Here is a 26,216-nt window from a genome sequence, read left to right as displayed (position 1 = left end):
TTCCTTTGGCAAAGAAACATAATTTTTGTTTTATAGTTCCTTTTCATGTATCCTTTAATAAAGGACATACCAAAAACATGTTTTCTTATGTATTCAATTATTTGATTAGTGTTTTATGCCGTACTCAAGAATATTTCACTTATATGAAGGAGGCCAGCATTATGGTCGCAGAAAACCAGGCAAAGCCTTGAGGAAACCCACAATCACACATATTTTTCTTCTGCATTTTTTTTTTATTTGTTTTCTTTTTTTCTCTCACACTGGCATGTGGCAATTAAGATGTTGACATACCTAGTTGTCTCCCCTTCATCATTTGTCAATGCTGCCCCATCTTGTCTTACAGCAATAAGGAACTGGTAAATGCTCATTGATGCATCAATGGCTACTTTGCGACCTAGAAAGACACAGACATGATGTCTGAATTAATAACATAACCCAGATAAATTTACAGGTATGTTAAAAAGAGCTACAGATTCTCCACTTTATTCCATAAAGCCATATTAGGAACTATGCAGCCTGTTGCTTTCCACATGCCAGCCTTGAACAGCAGCGGTTTGTCAAGACAGGAGAAAAGGTTGAAGGGGATCAACTCCTTGGCTTTTTGGCTTTACCCAAGTACCAAATTTTAAGGTGCTTTTGGCGATATTCTGGGCTCATGCTGTTGTTGTTGTTTACAGAGGATTTTCAAACAGGAATAATATAATATGGGCTTGGCAATATGATAGTACGAGATTGCTCGAACAATATGTTTGGAAAATTTTCTTCGGCCAAAAACCTGAAAACAATGCCTGGTAATGCTTTATTTAAAAACATGATGCAGTTACCTGCCCTTGTCAAATATTTGCAGGTGGTCAGTACAGCCGTTCACTTTGAGCATAGATGAATGTATGGGGCATTATTTCAATTCTTTTGAAACATTAGCCTTACTTGTCAAAAAAAAAAAAACGCATGAAGACTTCATCACATAAAAACAGTTGTAGATGACAACAAAATAGAAGTCTGATTAGCATAATCGGATTAATGGCCAATGTGTGAGTCACTTAAAGTTTACGACAAAAATCAGCTAATGAGAAAATGAAGAGACCATCAAATAGTGAATTATCCATTGCAAAATTAATTTTAATGATCGTAATAAAGACAGACAACACTTGTCACTTTTTTATGGACCTCAACGGTCCGAAGTCCTGTCTTGCACACACATCTCCATGTTCCGTCTTTGAATAAAAATAACACACTTAATATAGCAAATTGATGTCGCCTGCAAATGTTCAGATCTGGCCAAGAAGGTTTTAATTTTGCTGCTGTAAGACATTTACCAGACTTCAGAGTCCTGCAAATGAGTCTGGTTGCCTGAAGCTGTAAGGGCCACCTAACATCAGAGGAAGTCACTTGCACTATCCTAATGTTAAAAACAGAATGATCTGAAGCTACACAAATAGGTCAAATTTAATTGTGAGGACTGACACAGACCAAAAAAGCTTATTGCGCGTTATGTTTGATTTCATACACCCCTCTGCTTCAAAAATTGCCTCCTGAAGCCTAAACAACGCAACTGGACGTGTTGATTTCTGTACATTGGAGATAATTTGCAACACGAATAGATTGTTTCCTGGAACTTTAGAGATGGTCAAATTGAGTGTATGTAAAAATATTGAATATTTCTTTCAGAAAACAACCTAAATTGAATAAATATAAGCAGCTAGTGATTTTTTTTTATTCAATTGACAAACCAATTACTGCTTCATCCAGACAACTTCTTTAAGGACAAAAATAACTTTGTGCTGTCATGGAGAGTCAGAGGTACTTATATCTCGGAACTGCGCCCAGAAAGATAAAGAAATCAACCTAACAAGACAAGACCACGCCACCAGTCCTAAAAGACAACTTCAGCGATGATTTCATCAGTCACCATGGATGTAGAATAGAAAGAACACTTTACCCAGCCAGTCAAAAAATTAATTCTAAAGGCTCCAGTCAAGGTTTGCAGTTATCATGTGCGCATCTGCACATGCATAACATTTCGCGCACGTCCTGCATGCACACCGCAGTTTTGAAGAGAGTCAACACATTATCAGGTTTTCTACACAGGACTAGTCTGAAACTGACTGAAACTTGCAGGAGTGATCGAAAACTCAACTCTTCTCAGGCCACACCAGAAATTGGCGGGTTTTGGAGTGGATTTAGCAGCCAACTTCGTTCCGCAAAATGCCTTGCAGAATGGACCTACCATTTTTTTTTTTCAATTCAACGATTCAACGTTAAGGCAGCTAAATATAAGAAATTGTTGAAAGTAGACCTCAAGGTCTAATTTACTTGAACTAGTCCTTTAGGGATACTGAAAGAATAGGGAATAAATACTAAATAGAGCATTTGTAATAGCACTGATACCTTAATTTGTTAGTCGATGACCCCCTTCTCAAATGTTCACTGTGAAACATAGATTCTCAATGAATCGACGTCACTCGGCCTACGTAACAACCTCAGCTTAAAAGCTTGAAATACTTCTACTAGGATTTAGTTCAACTGCAAGGCACAAAAGATATACTTTCAATATCAACGGCCAAAGTTTCAGCCCCCTGTAAATCAGGTCAGCCTAATGAATTAAAGTTGTCTTTGTCTCCGTGAAAAGTGCCGACTGCTGGTGCTGTTGTTGTTGATCATCACACTGTAACTTACCAAAGTAGTTTTTGATTTCATTCTCCTTCACAGCAGAAGGAGCATAATCTCCGATAAGCTTCGATAAGCCCTGAATACCCATCTGACTTGTGCTGACGCGGAACGAATTAACACTATCCAAAACGTTAACAAGAAGATATTTACAGTGATGAGATATCCTTGCACAAGAATAAATACTTCGCAACATGTAATCTCGCGCCAAATACTGCCTGTAGCGCCATCTATCAACAATTAGACTGTTACAAAAAGCTGATTTATTTAAGACACGACAAGTACAAGTACATAAAACAATTTAATCGCGTTGTTTTTACTTGTATTTTATTTATATTTAAGAATTCAAAGATTAAGATGTAGTAATTAGCAAACAGTTGATGTGAAGTTTATTAAACTGATTTTCTGAGAGCATGGATTTCCGGATTATTTATCAGTGGAAATTTTGTATTGGATGTAAAACAAAGATGTCAGCGCTCACAAGTTTAGGATTTGTGCCAACGATAGAGGAAGGAGATGACGTTCCTGAATACAGTGAAAGCTCAGGATCAGAGGCCGAGGTAACAAGGCGATACTTACTTTCCTTCAATCACGCTGACCTGTTTCGGTTTTTAGTGTCCCTGTCTGTCTCTCTCTAGTTGGATTTTCGACTCCCAATACACCACTGAGCACACGTGGATTGCAACAACAACACATGTCTTGTACTGAGGAATTATAAAGTTGAGTCTGTTGTCACATGGTAGAGTGATGTTAATTCAGCTTTTCGCAATTTTAGGGATTCGTAAGTTCAAGGGTATTGTTTACGTCTTTGTTTCCTCGTGCCTCATGTTTTCGCCACGACGTCATTTTTTCGCCACGATCATATGCGTTTACTAACTTTTTATTGATTAAAACTGAGTGGGGAGACTTCAATTTTCATTTCAAAAAACAACCGTATATGAAGTAAGACATTCTTCACTCTTGTCTCTGTCATCCATAAGTGTTCTGTGTTCAACTGTTCGTGATGGCTATGATAAAAGACAAAGATGTTGTTTACGGATAACTTTCTATGTCACTGCATAGGTCAATTCATTCATGTTTCTCTGAATGACGCTGAAAAGCATGTGAAAAAGGCACATGCGTATTCAACCATTACCATGTTCGTCTGCCTTAAACACATCTAAAAAACACATTCTAATGCAACAACTTGAGTGGTCTGGTGATTTAATCAACAGGTTACGGCGCAGCATGACAAGAGTTCGAATCTGATAGGAAACTCACGATAGAATGTCAAAAAATTGACAGAACAACATAGAGGCTCTCGCGTACAGTGTTGCTTAGTCACAGTTAAATATATAAAATTCAGACTCTGTAACTCATAGTTTTTTTTTAGTGTACCTGGTACATGCATCTTGTGACGTATGTACCATTTGGATTTCCCTGGATTAGTCTAGCTGCAAGTATGGTATTCAGTGTGAGAACCTCTTCCAGTATCATTGGGCAATGGCAATGTGACCAAAGCTCTCAGTGTCAGAACTGTAAGACCGTAAACTGGTGTCAAAAAGGGAATGGTAAATTTTAGAACTTGCATATAAATTTTATTTTATTTTCAGGAAGTGGCAAAGAGAGTGAAAAAGAAAAAGAAGACGCAAAAGCATGATTTTAATCAGAGCTTCAATTTTAATGACCAGGTGTGTGATTTAAAGTGGTGAATGTTGTTTATCACTTCACATTAAAACATTCATGTACCAAAGTTCATTTCAGTTCATGCTTGCTTCTTATGTAAGTGAACATCAAATACATGTACTTTCATTCTTGTAAAGTGTAGCGTTTATCACGTGACACATTTTGCTTGATTCTGATTGATTCATCCATGGAGTGGGGCCCACTGAAGAGTTTTTTTGTGAAGGTTCTGGTTGAATAATTTTCATCAGAAACTGAAGTGAAGGAATTAAAAGTATCATATGTGCTTTTATGTGCTACCGAAAGGATATATTTACATACTAATCTTTGGTAGAAATTCAGCATATCATGTGAGTATGGTTTTGTTAAGTGTTAGCTTAAAATAATGGCTTTACAGTGTTAAAAAATGGCAAGCAGTGGTCTTAAAATTCTTTTCATAGATTCAGTTCATGAGATAAAAGTTACCTATACCTGTACATTTCTTATCTGTGTGTTTGTTGAATACTTGAGATGTATTTCCTTGCTTCTTCAGTTTGATGATGATACCGGGTATGATTTCACTTCTGTGCTAAAATTTGCCAAAAAACAAGTCCATTCAACAACTCTTGATGAAAAGATTGCCAAGATTCGCCGTCAGAGAAGGAAAGATGTAAGAAATCATTTTGAATTTAAACTAACAATCAGATTCATTCTTATATCTTTGTTTTACAGGTTGCAAAATATTTGTTTGGTACATGCACACATGCATGTGGATTAAAGTGATGTGTAGAAAAGATATATCCTGTACATGTAAATTAAGGATTGACAATTTATGACAGTGTGATTACTTAGTGGGGCACAAGGGACATCTTCCCCCAGGGCTCTGCCCAGTTTTCTCCTACTATAATGCTGGCCGCCATTGTATAATTGAAATATCATTGAGTACGGAGTAAAACTCCAATCATATAATTAGTAAATGAATAACAAGCAACAAGCCTTTTTTTTTTTTGGGCTATACCACCATGTAAAAGAGACTTTGTTTGATAAAATTAATTGACATGTTTGATGTATTGACTTGCCCAATCTTGAGAAAATAATACAAATATTAAGCTCCTGTGACCGTTCTATGCAAAGAAGCAGAAACATTTGAATGTATACTACAACAGTAACAAGCTATTTTATCTACTATCCTGACAAGAGTCACACACGTACATGATATCTGATCACAATATTGCAAGATATTAATTTGTGAAGATTATACATTGGTAAACATGGCCTGGGGTCATCCTGACTTGTCCCAACAATGCATTTTTGCCCTTTCTCTTCGCAATTTTAGCCTGCAGAGATCAATGGCGGAGAAGAGACTGAGAATACTGAGCCAGTTGTGGAAGATGGGAATGGTGACGAGGAGGAGGAAGAACTGGAGGAGGATGTGGAATCCTCAGATGAGGAAATGGCTGCTGGTGAGCAAGTGGTCCTCTGCATTATTTGAAGATGTCTTCCCTAGCAGTGTTTTAGGATATGATCTCCAGTGTTATTTGAGGATATCATCCTTAAGATTATTTGAGGATCTGATCTCTAGCATTATTTGAGGATGTGGTCCTTTGCATTATTTGAGGATGTGGTCCTTAGCATTATTTGAGGATGTGGTCCTCTGCATTATTTGAAGATGTGGCTCTTATCATGGCTTGAGGATGTGATCCTCATCATGGCTTGAGGATGTGATCCTCATCGTGGCTTGAGGATGTGGTCCTCAGCATTATTTGAGGATGTGGTCCTCATCATATTTGAGGATGTGGCACTCAGCAGTATTTGAGGAAGTGGCCCTAGGATCATGAAGCAATCGTAGACTTCAGATCAAATTAAAACTCTTATTTCTGATCGAACAAGGTCAAAATATTGCTTGATAACATAAATTCGAGGTAAGTTATTGTACCACAAAGTCCGGTTAAAATACCGAAAAAGGAACATACCAAATTTAATGATTAATATTTTGATTTAAGTCTAAGATTACTACGTGATCCCGGGGCCTGATATGTAGCATTATTTGAGAATGCGGTCCTTAGTGTTATTTGAGGATGTGGGCCTGAGCTCATGTATTTTTGTATGTTGCTAAGATTATTATGATTGTTGCATGGGCCTCCATGGCTCAGTTGGTTAGCACGCTAGTGCAGCATAATGACCCAGGAGCCTCTCACTAATGCAGTCGCTGTGAGTTCAAGTCCAGTTCATGCTGACTTCCTTTCCGGCCGTACATGGGAAGGTCTGGCAGCAACCTATGGATGGTCGTAGGTTTTCCCCGGGCTCTGCCCGGTTTCCTCCCACCATAATGCTGCCCTCCGTCACATAAGTGAAATATTCTTGAGTACGGCGTAAAACACCAGTCAAATAAATAAATAAATAAATGATTGTTGCAGACCTTCATCTTTGTAGTTGAGCAGGTGTATGACTATCGCAGCCCTTGCAAAAGACCAGGAGTGTGATTTGCATGCATAAATTCATTCTTCCCAGACTTTTGATTTTGTCTGGTGTTTTGTTATCACACCTAGACTTTTGTTTCAGGCATGGGATGTGGTAGCACACATCAAATTTGATGGCCTAACTTCATTTATGTGTTTGTGGGGAATTTGAAAATGTTTCTTCCGGCAGTTTTTTCTTTGTTGTCCCTACTATGATGTCTGTCGGTCCGTTTGTCACTCCTGAATTTGTGAACGTTATATCTTGATTAGGTGGAAATGCCATTATTACTGGTTTGGACTAGAGCATTCAGCATCAAACACATTTACATGTACCTTTGTGGTGTATGTTTTTACTTGGCTTTGAAATTTATCTTGCATCTTGTGTAATATGTCTACTGAATATGTCCTGTTCTCCCAAATGAGAAAATTTGTTTGAGGCCTCCGTGGCTTGGTGTTGCTAGTGCAGCACAATGACCCAGTGGCTTCTCACCAATGCGATCATTGTGAGTTCAAGTCCAGCTCATGCTGGTTTGAGCTCCAGCTCTAAGTGCGAAGGTTTGCCAACAACCTTTGGATGGCCATGGGTTTCCCCTTGGCCCTGCTTGGTATCTTCCCACCATAATGCTGGCTGCAAGCATATAAGTGAAATATTCTGGATTTTGGTGTAAAACACCAATGAAATAAATAAATAAGAAAATTTCTGATTGTTTGATTGTGAGGGTACACTGCCATTTCAGATACAATAAAAACGAAGCAAAAGAGGAAGAGAAAACGAAAACGGAAGAATGGAGAGGAGATCGACGAGGAGGTAAAAAAATGGTGCCATTTTAATACTTACTGTCTTCAGTGGGAAAGTTGATAGGGGCGATTACATCATCTTGTTTGACGGCCACTTACAGAGTTTTTAAAATACCAAAAGAACATTATCTGATAAAGAATTATATCCACAATGTACCGGTCACATCCTGAGAATGCGCATTCAAGGGATTTGACAAGGTATGAAACAAGGTTCAGGGGAACTGGGTTACACAGCAAACAGTGCTACTGCAGTGTTAAACCCTTAACCAGATTTTTATTGGAACGATCACTGTAGCTTGTAAATTGCGTAGGGATTAACTTGAGACAGGAATTCATGAGATTTCTGTTATGAAACTGATTGGCACTGGACCGATGAGGCAGTCAGAGGTTAAGTAAGTGCTTGCCCCGTGATCAGGAAGCGATCTTAGACATAAGCCAAAATTTCCAGTCACTTTAAAATTGTTATTTATTATGTAAGAAGGTTAAAATATTGCTTGACAACATAAATTGTGGGTAAGTTATTGTATTAAAGACAAATTTCAGCTTAAGTAAGGGAAAGAAAATACTAGGATTGGTTACTGAAATTTTGACTTTAAGTCTGAAGATCACATCTTGATCCTGGGGCATTGCCAACATGTCTCTGGTGTAATCCTAACACAGCCAGATTTGGAATTTACAAGTAAAGGTGTTAAGCCGACTTAACTGTTATATAAACGATAAAAATTTGCAATCTTCTTTTTGAGGACTAACTCACACCTGTGTATACCTGTAAGTCATATTTTGAATAACAGTGAAAAGTTAACAGAGGTATACATGACTGAACTTACTGATACCGAAGACAGACTGACTGTTTCTGGATTCACCGCTTTCGGATTCACTGCTGCTGCAGAATGAAGACACATTAGATTTGGAGGATTCATTTATCTTTCATTCATGGAATTGTAATGTGTATTTGTCATCGCCGTGATTACAGGGGGAGAAAGTCCAGTTCACAGAGAGCATAGACAGTGTTGATCAGAGGCTCACTTTCCCGGACATGAACATTTCTAGGCCTTTGTTAAAGGTAAGAGCTTTTGAAAACAAACACAATTATTAAATCATTTCACATATGTGGTATATATAAAAAAAAAAAACAAAAGAAAAAAAAAGAAACTTTTAAGTGACCAATAAAAAACATACAGTTCTTTTTGGAAATTACTATTTAGTGATATGTACTTGAGTATATGCATGTACTGTTGATGTGCAAATGTATATTCTATTCACATTTCATTTCGTGGACAAGTAGGTTGTAAGTATTTATCCAATTTAAGTTACTTTTATTGGCTGGTCTGTTGTAGGCTTTAGGCAAGATGAACTTTGAGCAGCCCACACCGATACAGGCTGCTACCATACCCGTGGCTTTACTGGGAAGAGATATCTGTGCGTGCGCTGTGACGGGCTCAGGTATGGATTGATGTTCTGATGGCCGGGTCAGGAGGTTTTTCAATTAACGACAGTGTGAACTCATGAATGATGCACTAAATTGTATATTGTTGGCGATCACCTTTTACCCTAATTCTTCTAATTATTGGGACAGATATTACTTGTGTTGAAAGTAGAATATTACATTTCTTTTCCAGCCATCATGCTCATCTGGGCCTCCGTGGCTGAAAGGGTGAGCACTTCAACACGGTGCATTGACCCAGGAGCCTCTCTATCAATGCGGTTGCTGTGAACTTTTGCTGACTTCTTCTCTGGCCATACGTGGGAAGGTCTTGCAGCAACTTGCAGATGGTTGTGGGTTTCCCCCAGGCTCTGCCCGGTTTCCTCCCACCATAAGGCTGACTGCCGTCGTATAGTGAAATATTCTTGAATATGACCGAAAAATATCAATCAAATAAATAAATAAATGTATAAATCATGTTCATCTATATTGTATATATAATAAAAAAACTTTTAGATTTATCACCTATGAAACTTTTCACTGCCCTGGAAACCTCAGTCAGATTCAAATGAAGAGTTCATGCTTAAGATTGTAGATGAAATATTAAATTTGTACAAATTGGGTATTTTTGTTTTTTGATTGTCAGGTCTGTCAGATTAAGCCCAAATTCCAGCACATCCACTTACATGGTATATTGTGGTGCATTTTCACTACATAAATTACACTGCAAGAAAAATGTTTTGAGAATAAATTGTCGTTGTTGTTTCAGGGAAGACTGTGGCATTCATGCTGCCTGTGCTGGAGAGGTTACTTTACAAACCCAAACAGACGCCAGTTACACGAGTGCTTGTGTTAGTGCCCACAAGAGAACTGGCTGTCCAGGTACATCAAGTGGCCAAGCAGTTAGCTCAGCACTCTAACATTGACATCACACTCTCTACAGGTGAGTACATCAGGTGGCCAAACAGTTATCTCAGCACTCTAACTTTGACATCACACTCTCTACTGTTGAGTACATCAGGTGGCCATAGAGGTAGCTCAGCACTCTAACATTGACATCACGCTCTGTACTGGTGAGTACATCAGGTGGCCAAACAGGTAGCTCAGCAGCCTAACATTGACATCACACTCTCTACTGGTGAGTACATCAGGTGACCAAACAGTTAGCTCAGCACTCTAACATTGACATCACACTCTCTACAGGTGAGTATATCAGGTGGCCAGGCAGCTGGCTCAGCACTGTAAAATTGACATCACACTCTCTACAGGTGAGTACATCAGGTGGCCAAACAGTTATCTCAGCACTCTAACATTGACATCCACACTCTCTACTGGTGAGTACATCAGGTGGCCAAACAGGTAGCTCAGCACTCTAACTTTGACATCGCACTCTCTACAGGTGAGTACATCAGGTGGCCATAGAGGTAGTTCAGCACTCTAACATTGACATCACACTCTCTACAGGTGAGTACATCAGGTGGCCAAACAGTTATCTCAGCACTCTAACATTGACATCACACTCTCTACTGGTGAGTACATCAGGTGGCCATAGAGGTAGCTCAGCACTCTAACATTGACATCACGCTCTCTACTGGTGAGTAAATCAGGTGGCCAAAACAGTTATCTCAGCACTCTAACATTGATATCATGCTCTCTACAGGTGAGTACATCAGGTGGCCAAACAGTTATCTCAGCACTCTAACTTTGACATCACACTCTCTACTGTTGAGTACATCAGGTGGCCATAGAGGTAGCTCAGCACTCTAACATTGACATCACGCTCTGTACTGGTGAGTACATCAGGTGGCCAAACAGGTAGCTCAGCAGCCTAACATTGACATCACACTCTCTACTGGTGAGTACATCAGGTGGCCAAACAGTTAGCTCAGCACTCTAACATTGACATCACACTCACTACTGGTGAGTACATCAGGTGGCCATAGAGGTAGCTCAGCACTTTAACATTGACATCACACTCTCTACAGGTGAGTACATCAGGTGGCTGAACAGTTAGCTCAGCACTTTAACATTGACATCACGCTCTCTACTGGTGAGTACATCAGGTGGCCAAACAGGTAGCTCAGCAGCCTAACATTGACATCACACTCACTACTGGTGAGTACATCAGGTGGCCATAGAGGTAGCTCAGCACTCTAACATTGACATCACACTCTCTACAGGTGAGTACATCAGGTGGCTAAGCAGTTAGCTCAGCACTACCATTGACATCACACTCTCTACTGGTGAGTACATCAGGTGGCCATAGCGGTAGCCCAGCACTCTAACATTGACATCACACACTCTAAAGGTGAGTACATCAGGTGGCTAAGCAGTTAGCTCAGCAGCCTAACATTGACATCACACTCTCTACTGGTGAGTACATCAGGTGGCCAAACAGTTAGCTCAGCACTTTAACATTGACATCACACTCTCTACAGGTGAGTACATCAGGTGGCCAAACAGGTAGCTCAGCAGCTTAACATTGACATCACACTCTCTACTGGTGAGTACATCAGGTGGCTAAGCAGTTAGCTCAGCACTCTAACATTGACATCACACTCTCTACAGGTGAGTACATCAGGTGGCCAAACAGTTAGCTCAGCAGCCTAACATTGACATCACACACTCTAAAGGTGAGTACATCAGGTGGCTAAGCAGTTAGCTCAGCAATCCAATATCGACATCACACTCTGTACTGGTGAGTACATCAGGTGGCCAAACAGGTAGCTCAGCAGCCTAACATTGACATCACACTCTCTACTGGTGAGTACATCAGGTGGCTGAACAGTTAGCTCAGCACTTTAACATTGACATCACACTCTCTACTGGTGAGTACATCAGGTGGCCATAGAGGTAGCTCAGCACTTTAACATCGACATCACACTCTCTACAGGTGAGTACATCAGGTGGCCAAACAGGTATCTCAGCAGCCTAACATCGACATCACACTCTCTACTGGTGAGTACATCAGGTGGCTAAGCAGTCGGCTCAGCACTGTAATATTGACATTACACTCTCCACAGGTGAGTACATTAAGAGAAACATAGAATTAAGTAAGTGCTGTCTCAGACTGACTATGATCTACCTCTAATCTATGCTAGTGTAAAATAGCTAGCCGAGTAGGGTCCAAAACGTACCATTCAAAATGCTGATGTTGTTCTCATTGATGGATTTTACAAAGTATTGTTTTTAATTCTAAAAAGACACTTTATTAAACATTATGAATTGATGTTTGAGTTTATTTTAAGCCATTTGCAAGAAAATGGCATCTTTTATCAGAGTACAAATGGTAGTCTGTGATTGATATGAATTTACTTTGCGTAGAACTGATCTTCTCATGTGTAGAAACATATATGAAGGAACAAACATTCGTCATCAGTTTCCTGAAGATGAAAGAGTTGTCTTAATACAGAACCTGTACCTATGATAATGGATATCTGGAACAGTTTTTTTAATGAAATACTAGATTACCCGTTATTGTGACCGTTTTGACCTTTGACCAGTGAGGTTATCTGTTTAAATCCATCCCTTCTTAATTTAGCTGGTCAGATGGTTTGTCAGATGCCAGGTGAAGGCCAATGCTTTAGTTGGGACACTAATTTCATCGAAAAATATTTATTTATTTATTTGATTGGTGTTTTACGCCGTAATCAAGAATATTTCACTTATACGATGGCGACCAGCATTATGTTGGGAGGAAGCCGGGCAGAACCCGGGGAAAACCCATGACCATCCATTTGTTGCTGACATACCTTTCCACGTATGGCTGAAGAGGAATCCAGCATAAGTTGGACTCGATCTAACAGCGACTTCTCAAGTATAAACCCACCAGCTGTTATTCATGTAAGTCAAAAATTTGGCATTTCAAATAAATAAATAAATTTAGTGTATATATTTTATTTTCCTAGGTGGGCTGGATATTAAAGCACAGGAAGCAGTTTTAAGACTTGGTCCTGATGTCGTCATAGCAACCCCAGGTAGATTGATTGATCACCTTCACAACTCGCCAAACTTCAGTTTACATAATGTGGAGATTCTGGTGTTAGATGAGGCTGACAGGTAAGTACGGGAGACAATAAATAATCAGTCTTTATTGTGATTAGTCCCAGTACACTGACTAGCAGGTTGAGAAATATTTGGATACGCCAGAGGCATGGTTGTATAACTGCTAGTAAGAGATCCTTCGAATGCCTGTTGTGGTGAAGAACAGATGGCATCGCAAATAAGCTCTCCACTGACATCTTGCTGGTCAAATTTACCCTTCCAACGGCCAGACGCAATGCTGTAATGACTCTGCTCTGATGACTGACAAGGCTATTTTAACTTTTTTTTCTGTTTTATTTTATATTGAGGCTTTTACTGACATATTCCGTTGTGCATATTTTGAACCCAAGAATATTTAGCAGGTAATTTTTTTCGAAATGTTTGGCGATATCTCTGTTTTGTTTTTTTGTTTTTTTTTCAATCAATCCATGCAAAGTTTCTCAGGCCATAATTATCATAGAGACCTCGTGCCAAATTGATCACCACATAAATGTTATCTGAGGACAGATATTTCAGAATTTCAACAACAGAAACACACATTAAATTTTTTACTTAGTTCAGATTGGCTTTGCCCTTGAAGTGATAGACTTAATATCTGTTTTACATGCAGCTGTGGTTTGCCACTGTGCTATGTGTGTTTGTGTACAAGACTGTATCTTGTCAGGGCTATGTCTCAGTGATGATTGGTAGTTGGAATCTGAACTTAGATGATGTAGCTAAATGTACTTCTGCTCTGTGTTCTCATAAAATTCCATTGTTTAGATGTTTGCTGTATGGGTCAGATATGCTGTACGGGTCAGATATGCTGTACGGATCAGATATGCTGTACGGGTCAGATATGCTGTACGGGTCAGATATGCTGTACGGATCAGATTTGCTGTATGGGTCAGATATGCTGTACAGGTCAGATTGTATGGGTCAGATATGCTGTATGGGTCAGATTGTATGGGTCAGATATGCTGTACGGGTCAGATTGTACGGGTCAGATATGCTGTACGGGTCAGATTGTATAGGTCAGATATGCTGTACGGGTCAGATTGTATAGGTCAGATATGCTGTACGGGTCAGATTGTATGGGTCAGATATGCTGTACGGGTCAGATTGTACGGGTCAGATATGCTGTACGGGTCAGATTGTATAGGTCAGATATGCTGTATGGGTCAGATTGTATAGGGTAGATATGCTGTACGGGTCAGATTGTATGGGTCAGATATGCTGTACGGGTCAGATTGTATGGGTCAGATATGCTGTACGGGTCAGATTGTATGGGTCAGATATGCTGTACGGGTCAGATTGTATAGGTCAGATATGCTGTACGGGTCAGATTGTATAGGTCAGATATGCTGTACGGTACAGATATGCTGTACGGGTCAGATTGTATGGGTCAGATATGCTCTATGGGTCAGATATGCTGTACGGGTCAGATTGTATGGGTCAGATATGCTGTACGGGTCAGATTGTATGGGTCAGATATGCTGTACGGTACAGATATGCTGTACGGGTCAGATTGTATGGGTCAGATATGCTGTATGGGTCAGATATGCTGTACGGGTCAGATTGTATGGGTCAGATATGCTGTACGGGTCAGATTGTATGGGTCAGATATGCTGTACGGGTCAGATTGTATGGGTCAGATATGCTGTACGGGTCAGATTGTATAGGTCAGATATGCTGTACGGTACAGATATGCTGTACGGGTCAGATTGTACGGGTCAGATATGCTGTATGGGTCAGATATGCTGTACGGGTCAGATTGTATGGGTCAGATATGCTGTATGGGTCAGATTGTATGGGTCAGATATGCTGTACGGTAGAGATAGTCTGTACGGGTCAGATGGTACGGGTCAGATTGTATGGGTCAGATATGCTGTACGGGTCAGATTGTACGGGTCAGATATGCTGTACAGGTCAGATATGCTGTACGGATCAAATATGCTGTACATGTCAGATATGCTGTATGGGTCAGATATGCTGTACAGGTCAGATATGCTGTACGGGTCAGATTGTATGGGTCAGATATGCTGTACAGGTCAGATATGCTGTATGGGTCAGATATGCTGTACATGTCAGATATGCTGTATGGGTCAGATATGCTGTACAGGTCAGATATGCTTTACGGGTCAGATTGTACGGGTCAGATATGCTGTACGGATCAGATAATTTGAACTGTTGTACATCCTCCACATTTGCCTGTCTTTTAAAGTTTGCGGCGATCGTGCTGTAGATATTCCATGTCGTCATTAGCAACGTAACCTTGCCAGGAAGCCTTGACACTGTGTTTTGTCACATTCCTGTGCCATTCGTAAAAAAAGTTTTACTGTTTCAAATTTTTGTGTCAAGTTGTGTAATATGATGTCATCATAGTGTGATATGATGTAGTGCTGTCTCCCACAGAATGCTGGATGAGGTCTTCGCAGAGCAGATGAAGGAAGTGATTCGTCTGTGTTCACGGACGCGGCAGACCATGCTGTTTTCAGCAACGATGACAGACGAGGTAATTAGCCAGCCTGATTACAGACGTGAGGTGTGATGTGTGACGTCAGCCAGTCTGTACTCAGACATGTTTTTTTCACATTTCTGCAATTTGCCACAAGAATAATCAGATGTGGTCAGGACTCGTAAACACTGTATTCAACCTTTAACAAGATGAACCATTCTCCAAACTGTCACTCAAGAACTTGCTTTTGACCAATAACGATTAATATTGTGGAACATAGGTCAACCCAATATCCCACACAATGGTAAGATCTTCCAGAATATAAAACAATATTCACTATCGGTCAAGTTCCCAGCATGGTTACTAATTAGCACAGAATCATGATATTACGCAGATCGAGTTTTGACTATTATCCCAGTTAATGCAGAACCATTACCTACATGTACAACATACGATTTTTTTCAGTGCAAATTTTTTGAGGAAGTAGAGTGAAGTGTGAAATATAGTGTATAGTCATGACAGAACTTATTCATGATAATTTAGGCAATGAATTGGGCAAGCTGATTGTTTTAATGGCTTGAATGAGTTCGGTAAAAGATAAACCATTCACTAATACTTTTCTCATAACTGACCTTACCAGGTCAGCAAACTGAAGATACATCGTGTCATATTTATAGCTAGTGTGTCAACAAAGGCTAAAGCACCGTAAAATTGCCCATGAGAGACAACATGTACCAGTCGATTAAGATTGGTGTAAGATCCAATCAGGATGGTGCTAACATTTGTGCATGGGCTGCCCATCATGGCTGCATGATCCGTGTAGGATTCGCCCAAACATCCAATCAAAATGCACGTAAGATGGACGGATGATACAAGTAGAGTATGTCGTCTGGATTGGGCCGTATTGTAAATGGCAGTTTGTCCTCTCTCACACTGGCACAACTGTTTTTCTTGTTTAATTTTTTTTTTTAAATTTGATTAAATCCTATGATTTCAGGTGAAAGACTTGGCAGCTGTGTCTTTGAACGATCCAGTGAAGATATTTATAAATGAGAACACAGATGTGGCTCACAGTCTGCGGCAGGAGTTCGTCAGGATACGGCCCAGCAGGGAGGGAGACAGAGAGGCCATAGTCTCAGGTAAGGCCATGTTTTTATTTAACACCCTCCCAAGGCCCTACATTTATTTACATGATATACATCTACCTGACCGCATTTATCCCCAGATAATTATGTAAATTAAAAAATTATTTTACTCTAGATCAGATGCAATATGCGTCGACAAAGTAAACCATTTGTGATGTTGCACTACTGTGATGTCACAGTTCAAAGAAATCAGAGTCATGTACATTGAGGCTATCGCAAGTGCCACCATGTTATCAGTTTAATCCAATCAGACGCAAGTTATTTCTATAGCCCATCTTGTTTCGGGTTACGTCACCAGAACACTGTTTTGTGTTTTAGCCATATGTGCCTGAGGTATGAGTGACAAGATATCATGTTTACAGTTGTTTTAACATGATGCATCCCGTGGCCTTGTAGGTATTCTGTATTAGAAGTTGATTTATAGACTTACCCAGCCCGTCAGAAAGAAATGGCCGTCTAGGTCTATCATCAAACTTTCCCTACATAAGTCATGTTATGTTGTTTGTTGTCTTTTCTTTTAAACACCACTAAGTTTGTATCTGATATAAATAGCATTGATCAGGTTATGGTTCGTTCTTTCAGAAATTTCACCAAATTTTGTTCTCTGATTACAGAGTTTGATGTCTGATATTGGTTTGTTGCACATTCTGGGACTGCTGCTAATGTGTTTTTTTTTTCTTATTCCAGCTTTGGTATGCCAGACATTCTGGAACCATTGCAAAATGTTTTGTCTCTAATTTCAGGTCTGATATTTGGGACATTCCAGAATCACTGTATAGTGTTTTGCCTCTTACCTGAGCTTTGGTTTGTCACACATTTGGGGACCACTCTATAGTGTTTTGTCTATTATTTGAACTTTGGTATATCAGATACCCAAGGACTGCTTTATAGTGTTTTATCTCTAATTTCAGCTCTTGTGTATCAGACATTCTGGGGTGACAGAACAATGTTTTGTCTCTTATTTCAGCTTTGGTTTGTCGCACCTTTCTAGACCACTATGTCATGTTCTGTTTGTAATTTCAGCTTTAGTTTGTCGGACCTTCCGGGACCACTGTATAGTGTTTGTACAGACAAAGAAACAGGCTCATCGTCTTCACATCATCTTGGGGTTGCTAGGGGTGAATGTTGGAGAGCTACATGGCAACCTGTCTCAGGCCCAGGTAAGAATTGGATGGTTCATTGTTCTGTGTGTATGTAAACAACTAGTGAAAGTTCATACCTGTATTTTTTTTTTTTTAACCGTTGGAAATAAATGATCCAGTCTTGGTTTGTCTGAAAGTGCTTCTTTCTTGGTACAACCAGTAAAATAGACTATTATGGTATAACAGAAGAAAATCTTCACTATGGAACTAAATACTTAGCAAATAAATACATGCAAATATGCATGTATATATACATAATTGCCAATGTTAAGGAGTCGTCAGGCTGCTGACAGTATTGAGTGAATGGGTTGATTTTAAAAATTGATTTTTCAACTTAATATGTAATCGGATAATTTTGTAATTGAAACATATCCGTTAAATGATTTATGTTGATAGAGACTAGAAACTCTGAAGAAGTTCAAGGACTCTGAGATTGATGTTTTGCTCGGGACGGATTTAGCAGCCAGAGGTCTGGACATAGAAGGAGTTAAAACTGTAAGTCTTCTGTTATTTTGTTCAAGATTCTTTAATCTCTCTCTCTTTCTATCTATCTATCTATCTTCTCATATATATATATATATATATATATATATATTCACACATATATATATATATATATATACATATATCATGCTGAATACAAAGCGCAAGGAACAGTTGGTAGAGTGTGGGTCGAGTCACACCTAAGACCTTAAAAGAGGAATTTGTAACTTCCTCGCTTGGCCTTGAGCATGAAGGGGATAGTGCAACGACTAGTTGACCCGTATCAGTATAATGGCTTGGGCAAGGCGGCTTACTTGCCTTCGATAAGGCGCCTCAGTGAAGCAGCAGTAGATAAAAGAGCGCTGGAAGTCCATCCTACAACAAGGAGGCACATTACATGCACTCTAAGGATTCCTTCGTTATCATATGACTAAAAAATTAATTATGAGTGTTTGCGTAATTGTTGTTGTTTTACATAAAAAGTGAGGCAGATCGATCTTCCTAAGCTACATGTACTGGACAAATTTCCTGATGAATACCCCTCAGCCAACCCAGCTACCTAATTGACCACATGAAGTCAAGGGCTTGTGATCTCTGTTAAGAGGCACTTTTATTTAGCCGGTAAGGGACATAAGTAATACAGTACAGTAGTACAGTAGCTAGATGGTTAACTATTTGTAGATCTTTTACTGACTCAGCCGTTGTCCTTGTTGGAAATGACAGGTTCAGGAAGGCTGCATACTTTAACCCGTGCAACATGCCTCTGCAGCTCAATGACCCAGAAGCCTCGTCAGTGCAGTTGCTGTGAGTTCAAGTCCAGCTCATTCTGGCTTCTTCTCCATCTGCACGTGGGAAGCTCTGCCAGGAAGCTACAGATGGTTGTGGGTTTCCCCTAGGCTCTGCATGGTTTCCTCCCACCATGATGCTGGCTGCTGTTGTATATGTGAAATATTCTTGAGTACGTCGTAGAAACACCAGTCAAACAAATACATAATACTATTCCTGCAGGTTCAGCGATGGCTATACACCATGGGGTTTGTTATATACCTGGTAAGGCGCAGTCACTGCCACTGGGCTCAGCTTACATTCCTCCATCCATAAGACTGATTTATTCCATTTCTTTATGAACAGGTGATCAATTTTACCATGCCAGCAACAGTCAAGCATTACGTACATCGGGTGGGGCGTACAGCTCGAGCAGGCAAGAGCGGAAGGTTAGTAAGGAATCATCTAGTTGGATAGATTCTTGTATTATAGCATTAGGTGTCGTCACATTTATTTGGTGTTTTACGTGCAAGCTGACTAAAAAAAATGCACATAACTTAAAATTACCCTTTTTATTTTGTCCGATCTTGATGTTTTGATGTTTTTGCTGTTGTTGAAGGCATTCGGATTACGAAAATATATCTTCAGCAGGAACAACTGCTGGGATAGTCCAGATTTTCCAGAAATTAAATGATTTTTAAGTTGTATTTATTCTGCCCGTGAAACCAACAGTTTAAATCGATGTCTTAAGAAGTGAAGTGCACCCACATAAAAAACATAAAAGACAAAAGATTATAAGTTTAGGTGCATCCGCACTGATCAGCCCACTCTCATCAGTTCGGATGACTAGGAGATAATAACTTGATAAAAGATGATTTAATGAAAGACAACTTCATGTACTATATTGATATACATTGATATACTCCTTTTTTGATCATATTTTGATAAATAACTGATAAGTGGGTAGCTTAACCGCCAAAATTTACTTCTACATGAGGAAAATGATATGAGAACTTGTTCTGCCAAAGCTACATGATAAGCTGGTATAGAATGCAGATTTTTGTGTCACGTTAAATCTGTCAGCAACCTGTGGATGGTTGTGTGCATCCGCCAGGGTTCTGCCCGGCTTCCTCCCACCATAATGCTGGCTGCTGTCATATAAGAGAAATATTCTTGAGTACCAATTAAATAAATATATTTATAATTACATGCCATTATGGGGAGCCTTTCCTAAATGAAGTAACTCGGGCCAAAGCCATATACATGTATTACACACTGATGTTACACTAGATACTCTTGATATCTTTTACCACATACGTACTGTTACTACGCAGTGAAATTTATTCCCATGCATATCGTCTCTCGAAGTTAGAAAAGTTAGAAAAATACCAATAGCAGTGTCTGTCAGATTGTTAGAACAGCCCTTCTCATGTTCATGTGTGTCAGGCTCCACTGGAGGAAACAGGTGCACAGTGGGTAAACCAAACTATGCTTTCTACTGATTCTCGTTCAGTGCCAATGCCCATGTCAAAATTGAAAGTGGAATGCCATGTGGACTCAAAAATCAATTCTCTGTTGTTGGCAATAGAAACAGTTCTTTGGAGAATGTCCAGAATATTTCATTGAACATTTTTGATATTGTTGTCAACTATCACAATCCACTTCTTGAAGCTGAAATGATGGCCAGAAAGTGACTTACAATACTTTACATGTGTAGAGAAAAGACTTAAGTTGCCAAGATTTTGCTCATACAGGGTTACCTTTTTACTCATCATTGTCTTAAAGACATGAGTAAAAACTCCTCAGGCTGAAAAATTAACTGGAGCCCTGGTGTCATGTCTGGTGTCTTCGGCATGATACTTCAGTGGCAACAGCACTTTAGTGGCATGGACGCACCTTGCCACAAGAAAACACAGTATATACATGTATATACTCACCTGATAACTCCTCCTCATCATATGACTGAAAATTTGTTATGTACAGCGTAAAACCTCAGACAAATATACATATGACAATTTGGAGTATAGGTTTCCAGATGATCATCACCCTGTGGTAACAAATAAAAGCCACAAATACCAGTCAGATGTGTTTGTAGATCGGTAAGCCTGGTGGGAGAACAGGAGAGGAAACTGTTGAAGGAACTAGTGAAGAAAGCTCGAACAGCTGTCAAGAGCAGAGTCATTCCACAAGGTAACTTGATCAGTGGCTGGAGATTTACTCTGTAGTTGTAGAAAAACTATTTTGTTAAAAAAACTGCGCGCTGAGCTAGTGAATCTTATCATTCAAACGTTTTGGACAGGTTTGGTGTTATACATGTACATAGAACTTGATTTGCTACTTTATTTCATTTCTCTTTTAAACGTATTAGACTTTGTTCAGTCATCCAGAAAATCAAACAGTGACAGTTGTATTAGTGTCCATATTACATCTGTTGTTTTCAATTCATCCTGGTTCCTTGCTGGCTTAAATGGTTAAATCTTTCTGGCTACAACTGCCAGGCCCCTGATCAATAAGGTTGCGGGTTCAAATCCAGCTCTTGCTGCTTCTGTTGGAGCTTTAGGTCAGGAGGTTTGTCAGGTGCCTGCTGAAGGTCAGTGGTTTACTGTGGTGTTCTCCACCCAGAAATCTCACCACAATCATAGAACTGAAAAAGTCTTCAGTAAGGCTTCAAACACCAATCTCCGGCCATACGTGGGAAAGTCGTCCAGCAACCTACGAATTGTCATGGGTTTTATGCTCTGCCCGGTTTCCTCCCACCATAATGCTGGCCGCCGTCGTATAAGTGAAATATTCTTGAGTACGAAAGAAAAACACCAATCAAATAAATAAATCAGGCAAACATCAATCAATCAACACTGCAGTCATCTGGACATTTAGAGGTTCTCTTGGCCAAGACTGTTTACTCACACAGGCCGGAAACATTGTCTAAATAACATGGGAGTTAATACAAAATTCTGCATCACAGCCTCCAAAGTCCAAAATGAGCTTTTGTTGACGTTCACAATTTACGTAGGCTGCATAAATTGTTTTATTTTCTAACATCCCATAACATCCAGTTTGTTTGTTGCAGAGGTGATTGGGAAATACAGAGACAAGATCACAAAAATGGAGCCTGATATAAAGAAAGTGAACATCGAGGAATTGGAGGAGAAGGAACTGAAGGCCTCTGAAGACAAAATGAAGAGGGCTGAGAAATTACTGGAGAACCCCAAAGATCAGGGGGGACAACCCAAGAGAATTTGGTTTCAGAGTCACAAGGAGAAAATGAGAGAAAAAGGTACTCTTCAGGAGGTTTGTCTGGTTCAGGTACTGGCAGTGTTCTCCTATTTTGACCAGTCTCTGCCTGTTTTTGTTTTCTTATTAAAACACCAATTAAATCAAATAGATAAAGTAATAAATAAATAAAAAAGTGAAACAAACAGATATAAGAAAATTAACTTTTGAGGATTACATTTTTATTACTTTATATTTCAGCGGGACTCAGACTGGCTCATCTCAAAGGCATCAAAAATCAGACAGGAAAGAACAAGAAAAAAATCACTGTAAGCACATGTGAGGCCATCCTTTAAAACATTAACATAAATTTAGTTTTTTTTGCAAATGAGTTGCATATAAATAATAAATTACATGTTACATGTACCTAGAATTCCACTTTTTTAAAGGTAAAAATCTGAAAATAATTTTTGTACGGTGGGTATTTGGGAACACCTCATGGTATATACTGCTCCTGTGTGATCATTTTGACATGTTTAATAAATAATATTTTTGGTAGAATTTGGTCTTTTCAGCCATCAAATGTGTACAACCTGAAGTTTAATCATATTTATATTTTTTAATATATTCATAGATATTACCATAATTAAGATTAAATGCATGTGTTTGGATATAAACAACAGCTTTACACTGAAGAAAATTTATTAGTGATGCATCACCTTTATTTAGAACATGACTATACTCAGACAACATATACTGAGAGGTGGTCTCAAATACCCACCATACAAATATACCCCTTTCTTCTGAAAGAAAAAAAATTTTTTAAAATATTAAAGGCCATGTTTGCAAAAAACTTGTCATGCTCTCTCTCATCTGATATTTGCTTAATTTTTTTAGGTTTTCTTCTCCTTTAACTTTCAATCCTAATGCTGAAAATGCTTTTTTTTATGTGTAGAAACATTATCTTATATTATCAGAATTATGGATTTTTTTTGTATCATCATTTTTCAGCCAGAAGATCGAGTAAACTTTGAGTTGACAAAAGCTCAACTTTATGCTCATCGAACCTCAAAGAAAGCTTTCCGACCCAAACGTATCCGAGCTTACAACGACGCTGAGGAGATTGGTGAGTTATTCTGAGCAAATTGTTATTAAAGCATTATAAGTTGTTTATTTATTTATTTATTTGATTGGTGTTTTACGCCGTACTCAAGAATATTTCACTTATACGACGGCGGCCAGCATTAGGGTGGGAGGAAACTGAGCAGAGCCTGGGGAAAGCCCACGACCATCTGCAGGTTGCTGACAGACCTTCCCACATACGGCATGAGGCCAGCATGAGGTGGACTTGAACTCACAGTGACCGCATTGGTGAGAGGCTGCGAGGTCATTACACTGCGCTAGCGCGCTAACCAACTGAGCCACAGAGGCCCCTCATTATAAGTTGTTGCCTTATCATAAATTTCATTAAAATGATTAGTTTTGAATTTATTCTATTTCACCTGAAGTTTCCTATGAAAAATTAATCAAACTTCACAAGAAACTCCAATGTGGCCTATAATGGTGGATGAATCAGTATTCAGAAACAGAATTGAAGCAAAATGTGTGCAGGCGAAATATAATTGTAATTGGTTAAAAATGTTGAGATGTTTAGAAGAAGCATAGATACATATTAATTGTGGACAAAATTAATCATGAAGCATTGATTGTAATGTAACTGAAAAACAAGGTCAAAAACTTCATTTCAGAGTCCAAGAAACTCATATATCTATATATATATATATTCCAAATTTATGTGTATTATACATATGTTGTTTTTTTTTTTGGATGTCTGCCCAATGTTTTCATGTTATTAAACTTATAATTGCTTTCCCTGTATTTTAAGCTGCACCAAAGAAGAAACGCAAGGGCAAAAAGTCCACCTTTGACCAGGAATTGACCAATACCAGTAAGAAGGCAGTCAAGATGCTGAGAAAGGGGTAAGTTCATCTGTGATTTTGTTTTTGATTTTTTCAAGTGTTTTTAATATGGTGTAGTAGGTTGAATGTACAAGGTATCTGTAACGTTATTAACGGCTCTCACTACCTCTGTTACTGTCCATTCCATTCTCATTAGTTGCAGTTGAGAGTGTGACCTTATACAGAAAGATTGAATATTTGTAAAGAATATGTGGAACATTCAGTTGACCTGCATATAGCTGTAGCAATGTTGATTACGATTGGTCAAATCTGTCTTCTTGTTTCAAAGGGTCTATTGTGTTGTTCTTCAAATGAGATAACGTATCCTGTGGAAGTCTTGGCTGCACAGACTGAAAAAAATGTTTAGTCAACTTCCTAATTACACTGATCTCCTTCAAAATAAAATGACAGAAAGTAAAAAAAAAAGCAAGCTCCAGCTCCTGTAGTTCCTTGGATTAGAGATTCCAACATAGCCTGTGGCAAATTACACAAAGACACATTGTAGAACCCATTCCATAGTATGTAAGATTATTGGACATTGACATAAGCTGCCTGTTTTGGATGTTTTCAGACCGTCTTACCAAGAGAGAAAGGAGATGGGGTTAGTCGGGAAGCACAAAGGAGGTCGACCCTACGGGGGCGGTGGTGGTGGTGGCGGTGGTGGCGGTAAAGGGAAGCCATCATTCCCTGGAAAGTCTCATAAACAGAAAGGAAAACAAAGGTACATGTACAGAATCAGTTTCAGGGTAACAGACACAGGGTCAGCCATTAATAGTAGACCCAAGTCTTAACTACCAACATTCTCAACTAAACAAAACTTTAGTTTTTTAAATTGATTATATTTACACGTTATTTGCAACTGGTAACTTGGTTTGCCACAGCGTGGTAACTTGCTTTGCCGTAGCGTGGTAACTTGGAATGCCGTAGTGTGGTAACTTCGTTTACCCTAGCGTGGTAGCTTGGTTTTCCGCAGAGTAGTATCTTGGTTTGCCATAGGGTGGTAAATTGGTTTGCCGTAGCGTGGTAACTTGGTTTGCTGTAGCGTGGTAACTTGGTTTGCCACAGCGTGGTAACTTGGTTTGCCAAGCTAAATTATAAGACCACCAAGACATTTTAACAACAAAAAGAGATAAATGATGGGCATTTTCCAAGCATCGTCTACATTACACAGTTGTAAAGATGTAAATTAAAATTCTTATTGAATTAATTTCAGAATTTTCATAGAAAAGTTCTACAGCCTTATTCAGTTACAAGAGATGACTGTTGATAACAGTTTTGGTGAAAATTGGTGAGAAGTGTTGCACCTCCAATCAAATAGAATGAACTGGAAAACAAGTGGTAAAATTTGCTTGAATAGTTGCAGGAACCAGCAGGTGTTTTAAACGGTATTTAATTTTCGTTTGCAGGAGAAGATGATAATGAAGAAGGAGCTGTGCAGTGCTGTGAATGGAATTGCACACGGTGCTTCACAGTTAACTATCGCGAACATCACATTGTTGAATAGAAATAAAATCCTATACTGCAATATAACTTCGGATTCATTGTGTGATGTATTTACTTATCAACACTTTTGAAGATATAGCACCGCAGATTTCAGCCATGTTTTGTTAAAATCAAAATGCTAACTGACAGCATTTTGTTGCAGTGCCGTGGATAGTTATGATTTCACTGGGGATAAAACTGTATTTTATCCCAGAAGAATGCAAAATTGTTTGACAGATTGCATACTATGTTGGTAGGTTTAAAGAACATGTCGGATAAACCTTGATTGCAAACATCATACTGTTGAATTTCTGCCCTGTGCAAATTTAAAGGGGAGAATAAGTTTGAACCCCAAATTGTGCCAGTTTTCGTGAAAAAAAATTAAAGAGCCTTTAAAGTTAAAAAATGCAAATATTATATTGAAGCATATATCAGGTAAAAGGTTATTAAATAATGTCTAGGTAAACAGGTCGATTTATTTCTAGTGGCATTTTTCTCACCGATTAAAATGCCTTTAAACATCAGATTCAGCCATGGCCTGTTTGGACCAAGGGGTTAA

The 26,216-nt window shown here is 39.0% G+C and overlaps 2 protein-coding genes across 2 annotated transcripts in view; one reads left to right on the top strand and one right to left on the bottom strand.

Moving 5' to 3' along the window:
* The window catches only part of LOC135465680 (flap endonuclease 1-like), a 37,062-nt gene extending 34,199 nt beyond the window's left edge, over positions 1 to 2,863 (bottom strand). Inside the window, exons 1-2 of the mRNA XM_064742986.1 lie at positions 2,677 to 2,863; positions 292 to 394 (exon numbers count right to left, since the gene is read on the bottom strand). Coding sequence (XP_064599056.1) covers positions 292 to 394; positions 2,677 to 2,863 — 290 coding nt within the window. The remainder of the gene's footprint in view (positions 1 to 291; positions 395 to 2,676) is intronic.
* Positions 2,864 to 3,134: 271 nt separating this feature from the next.
* LOC135465956 (probable ATP-dependent RNA helicase DDX27) lies at positions 3,135 to 25,467 on the top strand. The gene is made up of 21 exons (XM_064743338.1): positions 3,135 to 3,227; positions 4,260 to 4,337; positions 4,862 to 4,978; positions 5,645 to 5,771; positions 7,505 to 7,575; positions 8,539 to 8,628; positions 8,903 to 9,008; positions 9,758 to 9,931; positions 12,897 to 13,047; positions 15,427 to 15,526; positions 16,467 to 16,608; positions 17,638 to 17,774; positions 18,153 to 18,251; positions 19,371 to 19,453; positions 21,100 to 21,194; positions 22,075 to 22,281; positions 22,479 to 22,546; positions 23,229 to 23,343; positions 24,103 to 24,196; positions 24,747 to 24,896; positions 25,389 to 25,467. Exons 1-21 carry the CDS (start codon positions 3,135 to 3,137, stop codon positions 25,465 to 25,467), a joined length of 2,376 nt encoding a protein of 791 aa, XP_064599408.1.
* The last annotated feature ends 749 nt before the right edge of the window (positions 25,468 to 26,216 follow it).

This window comes from Liolophura sinensis, chromosome 5 (genome assembly GCF_032854445.1).
Source record: "Liolophura sinensis isolate JHLJ2023 chromosome 5, CUHK_Ljap_v2, whole genome shotgun sequence".
Classification (NCBI taxonomy): Eukaryota; Metazoa; Mollusca; class Polyplacophora; order Chitonida; family Chitonidae; genus Liolophura; species Liolophura sinensis.
The sequence above is the reverse complement of the archived record's forward strand: the minus strand, read 5'-3'. Positions and strand labels throughout refer to the sequence as shown.